Source organism: Argopecten irradians, chromosome 7 (genome assembly GCF_041381155.1).
Source record: "Argopecten irradians isolate NY chromosome 7, Ai_NY, whole genome shotgun sequence".
NCBI classification, from domain to species: domain Eukaryota; kingdom Metazoa; phylum Mollusca; class Bivalvia; order Pectinida; family Pectinidae; genus Argopecten; species Argopecten irradians.
This window is the reverse complement of record NC_091140.1, coordinates 38,891,871-38,901,265: the sequence shown is the minus strand read 5'-3', so window position 1 is coordinate 38,901,265 and position 9,395 is coordinate 38,891,871. Positions and strand designations below refer to the sequence as shown.

The 9,395-nt window shown below is 36.2% G+C and overlaps 1 protein-coding gene across 5 annotated transcripts; it reads right to left on the bottom strand.

The window, feature by feature from the left end:
* Positions 1-9,351, bottom strand: LOC138328394 (GH3 domain-containing protein-like). 5 transcript variants are annotated; one of them, XM_069275184.1, is made up of 7 exons: positions 9,140-9,351; positions 6,142-7,358; positions 5,278-5,339; positions 4,782-4,847; positions 1,660-1,799; positions 720-820; positions 1-341 (listed from the first exon to the last, which is right to left on the bottom strand). In XM_069275184.1, exons 1-7 carry the CDS (start codon positions 9,165-9,167, stop codon positions 120-122), a joined length of 1,836 nt encoding a protein of 611 aa, XP_069131285.1. In that variant the 5' UTR covers positions 9,168-9,351; the 3' UTR covers positions 1-119. The 5 variants fall into 5 exon arrangements, with proteins under 5 accessions (XP_069131285.1, XP_069131287.1, XP_069131284.1 ...); XM_069275186.1 differs by lacking the exon at positions 4,782-4,847 and adding an exon at positions 4,463-4,528; XM_069275183.1 differs by lacking the exon at positions 4,782-4,847 and adding an exon at positions 3,074-3,139.
* Positions 9,352-9,395: the final 44 nt, after the last annotated feature.

Here is a 9,395-nt window from a genome sequence, read left to right as displayed (position 1 = left end):
CAGATCAATGAATACAATATGAAAAAATAAGTAATGGTGATCATTTCTCCAAGGTTTTTCCATAATGCAGAAAGAAAGTTCAACTGAGAGTATTAATGCTAAAGTTAAGTTTCTAAATCCTATTCGATCACATTTTTCATCATCATCTCGACAGCGTCCTTCCTCTTCAGAACACGAGGAGCTTTGTACTGATTGGTTGAGGCAGAGGTTGTTGCTATGGTAATGTCCCTGAGTTTCTGGAATGTACCAGGTTTTACCACATGTATCCTCATTGGACGAATACTGCCCTTCTTCCTAAATGACTGGTAGACATACGACTGTCTGCATAGGGATTCCTCAACCTGTGAGGGGAGATAACTCAAAATTTTAAATATGACATCTTATCTAAATCTATTGAGTAGCAAATTCAATTTCACTTCAGAGTATATATATTGAAACTACTTGTATGAATCCACACTCTTCTGATATTATCAGCTGTTACTTAATTAGTTAGATTCATAAAGTAAAGCTTATTTTTATGTCAATAAGAAAACTGCAGTACAGTAGCTAGTACTCAAGATTTTATTTCATCTGGTACAGAGCCCAGTGTATCAGTATGATTAGCTATTCATGATTATGTAATTTCTCTTCTGATTGTTTTGCTTCTGTTTCATTTTCTGAATGTTAAATTAAGATAGATAATGTAAAATGAATGGTAAGAAATGAAATGATTTACTTACAAGGTTTTTTTGATCATTTGACAGGATAAAGTCCTCGGTTTCCAGTTCTAATTCTACAAACACATGGTAAAATGGCACATAGCTGTCCTTGTTCCTTGAATCTGTAGATGAAAATTAAATCACATATCTTATAAATGACAGGGCAGTATTTCGAGAATTTTCAATCACTGTCAGATGTATCCTCGATACCCAAGAGGTTACACTCACTGACATTATATCCACCCCTGAACTGTCTCATAGTAAAGTTGAAGGCAGTTTAGGAGAAATAAAAAAGACAAATCACAAGCCTGAAAAGACTTACAGAGAGAGCAAGGCCAAACTTCAAAGTCACAAAGTCAAACAGTGTACCGTTATACGGCTCTTTTGGTGCACATCACAAAAACAAATTACCTATTTTCTGTTGTCTTCAGTTTTACTTTGAGATATTTCAAGAATGTGTTAGATGATAAATTGATGAGAATGTGTTATACCAGATATTGTTTTTTTGGTTTTGCCTTACTTTAGCTATACAGATACATATCACAGCATCATAATACAACCTAGAAAAAAATTTGGGAAACAACTTTTAGAATTTGATAAAGATCTTGAGTTTTATAATTTTTGAAGAGTTGTCTAACCTTGGTACCAGGTATTTATTGTTCTGTCATTATCACTGAAGAGAATGACATTCCCAGCACCAAGGGGCAGATAACTTTGTAAGGTGGAAAGATCCATTAAGTTATCAAAAGATTCTTATTTCATTTCTATCCAATAAAATAATAATCCTGGTCAATACAAGTCAAATTTAGCTCTCAGGTAGTTATTAATTTCTCTTTAGATTCAGATCAGTTGTGCGCTCAGCATAACCAAGAGGTCTGGAGTTTGGTCCCTGAAGGAGGGAGCTAGTGTTCAAATTTAAATAAAATCCTGCACACTGTTACATTTAATTGGCCATACCAACCTTCCTCCACCAGTACGCTCTCAGCACAACAGTAGTCCAGCAGATTGGCTCCCGTCCACTGCGCCACGCTCTCCGACAGAGCTCTGAAGAATGCTACTTCAGACGTCTTCTCACCTCGAACATTCAACAGCTGACCCTGTCTATAACAAAATTAATCTGATATGTTTTCTCAATTTTTCAAGAAATTCCACATATCAACAACACATAATATTATGCATTTTATCATTTTTATGCAAAAGCACATATATACTGTGCATGTCTAGTTGATAATATTTGAGGGTATTTCAATTTCGTTAAATGTATATTCATCCAAATTTGGGAAATTCATCTAAATATCTCGCAAAATTTATTAAAATCATGGATTAACATGTCAGAGTCTGTCAAGTGAATGACAATTTAAATAATTCAGTAACAATTTGGGTTATTAGTGTTCTTAATCTAATATCACACTTAGAGATACATTTTAGTTGGAAAATACTGATCATGGGTTGTTGCTGTGTTCAAACACTCCCAGGACAAACTAAATTTGTCGATGATTAAAAGCTGTGACATAATTCACAATCCTTATTTTCTTTAACCTAAAAAGATACTAGTTACACAGTGTACACATTGTCATTACTGACTTTTATAAATGTGCTGGGACACTTGTACTACAGTAAAACACGATCATAATGAACACTATACCTATACATGAATTCTATCACTGAATTGGTTAACCACATTCCTGAACCTGTACCTCATCTAAAGTCTGAGCACTTACTCTATACTTACCTATATATGAATTCTATGACTGGACATTGGTTGTAGAAGTCCACAACTTTAACCACATCCCCGAACCTGTACCTCATCTAAAGTCTGAGCACTTACACTATACTTACCTATACATGAATTCTATGACTGGACATTGGTTGTAGAAGTCCACAACTTTAACCACATCCCCGAACCTGTACCTCATCTAAAGTCTGAGCATTTACACTATACTTACCTATACATGAATTCTATGACAAGACATTGGTTGTAGAAGTCCACAACTTTTAACCACGTCCCCGAACCTGTACCTCATCTAAAGTTTGAGCACTTACACTATACTTACCTATACATGAATTCTATGACTGGACATTGGTTGTAGAAGTCCACGACTTTAACCACATCCCCGAACCTGTACCTCATCTAAAGTCTGAGCACTTACACTATACTTACCTATACATGAATTCTATGACTGGACATTGGTTGTAGAAGTCCACAACTTTAACCACATCCCCGAACCTGTACCTCATCTAAAGTCTGAGCACTTACACTATACTTACCTATACATGAATTCTATGACAAGACATTGGTTGTAGAAGTCCACAACTTTAACCACGTCCCCGAACCTGTACCTCATCTAAAGTCTGAGCACTTACACTATACTTACCTATATATGAATTCTATGACTGGACATTGGTTGTAGAAGTCCACGACTTTTACCACGTCCCCGAACCTGTACCTCATCTAAGGCCCAAAGCACTTGCACTATACTTACCTATACATGAATTCTATGACTGGACATTGGTTGTAGAAGTCCACAACTTTAACCACATCCCCGAACCTGTACCTCATCTAAAGTTTGAGCACTTACACTATACTTACCTATACATGAATTCTATGACTGGACATTGGTTGTAGAAGTCCACAACTTTAACCACATCCCCGAACCTGTACCTCATCTAAAGTTTGAGCACTTACACTATACTTACCTATACATGAATTCTATGACTGGACATTGGTTGTAGAAGTCCACCACTTTAACCACATCCCCGAACCTGTACCTCATCTAAAGTCTGAGCACTTACACTATACTTACCTATACATGAATTCTATGACTGGACATTGGTTGTAGAAGTCCACAACTTTAACCACATCCCCGAACCTGTACCTCATCTAAAGTTTGAGCACTTACACTATACTTACCTATACATGAATTCTATGACAAGACATTGGTTGTAGAAGTCCACACACTTTTAACCACATCCCCGAACCTGTACCTCATCTAAAGTTTGAGCACTTACACTATACTTACCTATACATGAATTCTATGACAAGACATTGGTTGTAGAAGTCCACAACTTTAACCACATCCCCGAACCTGTACCTCATCTAAAGTTTGAGCACTTACACTATACTTACCTATACATGAATTCTATGACAAGACATTGGTTGTAGAAGTCCACAACTTTAACCACATCCCCGAACCTGTACCTCATCTAAAGTTTGAGCACTTACACTATACTTACCTATACATGAATTCTATGACTGGATATTGGTTGTAGAAGTCCACGACTTTTACCACATCCCCGAACCTGTACCTCATCTAAAGTCTGAGCACTTACACTATACTTACCTATACATGAATTCTATGACTGCATTGACATTGGTTGTAGAATACTTCTTGCATGAATCTGACGAATGGTGTAGAAGTCCCAACTTTAACCACATCCCCGAACCTGTACCTCATCTAAAGTTTGAGCACTTACACTATACTTACCTATACATGAATTCTATGACTGGACATTGGTTGTAGAAGTCCACAACTTTTAACCACATCCCCGAACCTGTACCTCACTAAATCTCAGCACCTGCACTATACTTACCTAACATCTAAACATTTCCACAACTTTAACCACATCCCCGAGCCTCATCTACACACTATACTTACCTATACATGAATTCTATGACTGGACATTGGTTGTAGAAAATCCACAACTTTAACCACATCCCCGAACCTGTACCTCATCTAAAGTTTGAGCACTTACACTATACTTACCTATACATGAATTCTATGACTGGACATTGGTTGTAGAAGTCCACCACTTTTACCACGTCCCCGAACCTGTACCTCATCTAAAGTCTCAGCACTTGCACTATACTTACCTATACATGAATTCTATGACTGGACATTGGTTGTAAAGTCCACAACTTTAACCACATCCCCGAACCTGTACCTCATCTAAAGTTTGAGCACTTACACTATACTTACCTATACATGAATTCTATGACTGGACATTGGTTGTAGAAGTCCACAACTTTAACCACATCCCCGAACCTGTACCCATCTAAAGTTTGAGCACTTACACTATACTTACCTATACATGAATTCTATGACTGGACATTGGTTGTAGAAGTCCACAACTTTAACCACGTCCCCGAACCTGTACCTCATCTAAAGTTTGAGCACTTACACTATACTTACCTATACATGAATTCTATGACTGGACATTGGTTGTAGAAGTCCACAACTTTAACCACATCCCCGAACCTGTACCTCATCTAAAGTCTGAGCACTTACACTATACTTACCTATACATGAATTCTATGACTGGACATTGGTTGTAGAAGTCCACAACTTTTACCACATCCCCGAACCTGTACCTCATCTAAAGTCTGACAGCACTTACACTATACTTACCTATACATGAATTCTATGACTGGATATTGGTTGTAGAAGTCCACGACTTTAACCACATCCCTGAACCTGTACCTCATCTAAAGTCTGAGCACTTACACTATACTTACCTATACATGAATTCTATGACTGGACATTGGTTATAGAAGTCCACGACTTTTACCACATCCCCGAACCTGTATCTCATTAGACCTGAGGCTGTAGTGATGACTAGTTCATAAACACTTCCCTTCTCCACCTGTTAAAATCATAACTGATTATCAACCTGAATGATCATCACTAAAGATCTCATTGATATAATGAATATGTTAAAATACTAATCGAGACAGACTATTGATATAATATTGGTATTCAGTCTTTACATATTAAAGAGTTAGCTCCCTTACAGGTTGGTATCGATGTCATTACTTTGTGAGCGCAATTCATGTTGTTTTCTTCGAAAGGTATGAAGTTACACTTACAAACACATGATGTCACAATCAATACCTACCTGCAAGTGCAGATAAATCTGTAATATGCAAATATCGGAATACTTTACACATAAACATCTATCTTTCAGTCCACCTATGTAAACCAACAACCTACATAATCAGACCATTCTCTTGAGGTCTTTAACCCAACCTTACCTGTGTATAAAGATCACTTGGCTACAAAGACCATTTCTTGTATCTAGTTTCAACAGTACAAGATGTATACAGTTAATGTAATTCTAAATTACATTTATATTTGGTCTATGCCAAAATAGCAAAAATGACATTGCACCAATCCTAGAAATTGAAAGACATGTTGATGTACAATTTTAAGTATATGTGTACATTGTACCATTATAACTGGATTAACAATTACATGTTATTTATAATCATCATAATGACTATATACTACCAAGTAACATATTCAGCAATAACCAAAAATTCATTTATCATTAACCTTAATTGTATTTGTGGAATTACACACAATAAGGCATCTTGGCATTGAAGACAGCTTACTTTTGACCCACAGTTATATCCCTGTTAAAGTATATTGTGTAATCAATGTTTTACCTGATCCATGAAATATGTTGTCGGTTGACTTTCTTCACTTTTCTCCACAGGAATGAATTCAAAGAACATTGACTTTGGGGCTAATAGGTAACGACTTGGCTGCTCCTGGGGCCAGATATTGACCCCTAACAGTCCTTCAGAGGCAGCATACAGAGGAGAGTAAAGGGGCACTCCTTTACAGAATGTCTCCCTCAACATGTCCCCCTGGAGAGCAAATGTCCCTGTGTCAGCCCCTAAAACAACATTACAATTTGGCCATAATCTTTTCACTAAACCTATGCGTCCATCTTTGAATGATTCTCTGATCTCATCAGCCCTTTTCTTGTCTGGATTTAAAGCTTTCTGCAGTTCCATTCTCACTCTCTCTTCAATATCAAGGGATGTTTTGATAGAACCATTCTCAATGTCGTCTGCTAGAGTTTCCCAGTTGCATTCCAAAGCACGGAGTGAATTGTACACTATAGAGCTAAAATTTGCTTCCAAGATTCCAATATTACGATCCCTTAATGCAAACAGCAAATGGATGTATAAGGCCTGTGGCTCACTCAGAATTTCATATCCGACACTTGGAGTAGAATACATCCCCAATGTAGACTTGGAGTTTGATGGGGATGAGGAGTTTGGACCAATAGGTATTCCTGAGGGCGATTCTCTCATTTTAGGATTGTAAAACAACTTGAGAGATTTTTTAAGAGCCTTTGTTTCAGGATATGCGTTTACCATACAGCTATAGGCCACAGCTACTCCTTGTAGGAAAAACAGAAGTCGCTGTTCCTTAATCATGGGCAGTATACTACTTACACCCGAAGTACCAGATGTAACGGCATATATGATTGGTTGAGAGCTGGTCAGAATATTTTCCTCCCCGGCCATCATTCTTTTGATATAATCCTCGTAATGGCTAATCCTTGTCAAAGGATGAAACTGAACAAAATCCTCCCTGGTTTTAATCTCAGAAAATTTATACTTTAAGCCATACTCTGTATCTTTATTTTGTCTCATTCTCTCAAAGAGTATTTCGTCTTGTATCGCTTTGATATCTTTGGTGTATTTGTCTAACTTCCGTCGCTGATAATGACCAATCAAAGCCAGAGCATTATTGCCAATGTAGTGATACACCTTATTCCCTGTGGTGTAGAATCTAGAATCATCAACATCTTTTCTGTAGAAGTCGAAAGTAACGGTAGCTGTCAACATACCAACACCAAACATGGAAGCTGGAATCAAAATAGGACAAGGAATAAAATAAACATGGGTGAAGATTGATTCTCCACATTAATTTGTTGAAGTGAAATCATTTTTCATTACACAACATACATAACACATCACTATAAGAAGAATCCACATATTTTCTGATCATTTAGTAATTGTCTTCTGGCAAAAGATAATAAAAGTTAATACTAAATATTAGTGGTGGATCGATCATCGCGGTTCTTGTTTCCTGTAACCGATTAATCGGATAAAGTTCTCGGCCAGAGGACAGAACCCAGAGCCTTCCTCACAGGGGCGAACGCTGATCATGAACTCAAGGCCAAAGTAAGGCGGTGCCAAGGGAGGCATTAGGAAAGATGATGTCAGTTTGAAAGAAGAGAAAAGATAAGATCCTAAATTTAGTCGCCTTTTATGATCATGCAATAGGGGCAGCAGGTACAATTCTTATGCTCTACCTGCAGGGCCAACTACTGTCTACCACAACACTACTGTACTATAGGATTATATAAAACATAGTGTGCAAGTTCATGCAAGTGTTTTTAAGTACTAGTGGTACTTAAATTAACAAAAGTGAGTTAGGATTTCATATCGATATACAGTTTATACACAGTAACAGAGTAACACACAATATCAATAATGATGTAAGATATATATGAAAAAATGATAGCAAAATAAGTGAGAAACACGCACACAGCAAATTAAGCAACTTTTAGTTGTTTGAGGGCAATCAAATAACAATGCAGTTTGTTGTGGAAGATAATTCTTGTAACCGATTAAATAATCCTTAAACGATATCGGCAGCATTAACCGATCCTATCATCGGATCGGTTTGAATCCCCAACCGATGTCCCACCACTACTAAATATTAAAACAGGTATAATACATATATAAAACATGTTTCATACAGATAAAAAACATATTTCATACAGATAAAAAACATGAAACATATTTCATACAGATATAAAACATATTTCATACAGATATAAAACATATTTCATACAGATATAAAATTAATATATATATATATATATATAATAAAAGACAGCTAAAACAGGTTTTAAATATAGTAATACACATGTATGTAATATATATTGTATACATACATTACAGATTTATACGTCCTTGACATACATGTATATATACGTAATATTTTGACAGGTGATTTAACAAACTTGTAGTACTTTATACATGTGCCGAATGACCTTAGACTAGTTGATAACTATGGGTCATTCTGTAGATTGTTTAGCACCTGGGATGGCCATATCTGTTCTTGTACCATTTGTTATAACCCTGTCAGTTGAGTTGTCCCCCATTTGACATTATTGTATGATTGAAACATGGTTTTTTCAACACACAAATTTTATCTGTTATCTTTAGCTAAACTTTTTACATATCTCTTTGATTGATATCACTTTTAATATACACTAATCTGTCAATTTTTACTTTTCGCCATATTGGCACATATGTATATTACACTCTTGCAATGTCAATACTCTATAGCAACACCAGTGTGATATACTGGTGTTCAATTTTAACTTACTTTTTTACTCGATGTGACTATGCTTACTTCAAATGTTATAATATTTTCTGTGTCATTGCCATTGTATAGTTTATCAATGTATTTATTTTACAGTCACAATTACAATTGTGTCTGTGATATTTTGCCAGCCTTTTCATTGTTAAATTACAATATATTTATGTTTGTCGCAAGAATAGCACTACAGTGCTAATGTTGTATTTGTTTCTGATATCAAAATAAAATTTCTTGAAGCTTGAATGTCCATACTTTTGAAAATCGGGCCAATTCGTCGCATGATGCTACCCCTGAAGCTTCGATGGTTGTTTTGAATTCCACTAATGTTTCCGATTATTACATGCTACGAAGATATTTTTTCAACACGTGAAACCTAGCCGGTAGAGGTGACTATCCCCTGCAACCAGACAACGTTAAGTAACTAAATTATATAATGCCTCCGGAATTAATCATGGAAAAAATCCGAGGGGTCCGAGTGTACTCAAATAAACCGAAAGTAACACCCGTA

Bases quoted from the DNA above. Each gene is read 5' to 3' on its own strand.
- LOC138328394 (XM_069275184.1), bottom strand. From the start codon at position 9,167: ATGCGACGAATTGGCCCGATTTTCAAAA. The intron at 1,800-4,781 runs GTAAGTATAGTG...ATTTTGTTATAG, and splicing joins GTCATAGAATTCATGTATAG to ACAGGGTCAGCTGTTGAATG. The intron at 342-719 runs GTAAGTAAATCA...CTCCCCTCACAG, and splicing joins CAAATGATCAAAAAAACCTT to GTTGAGGAATCCCTATGCAG.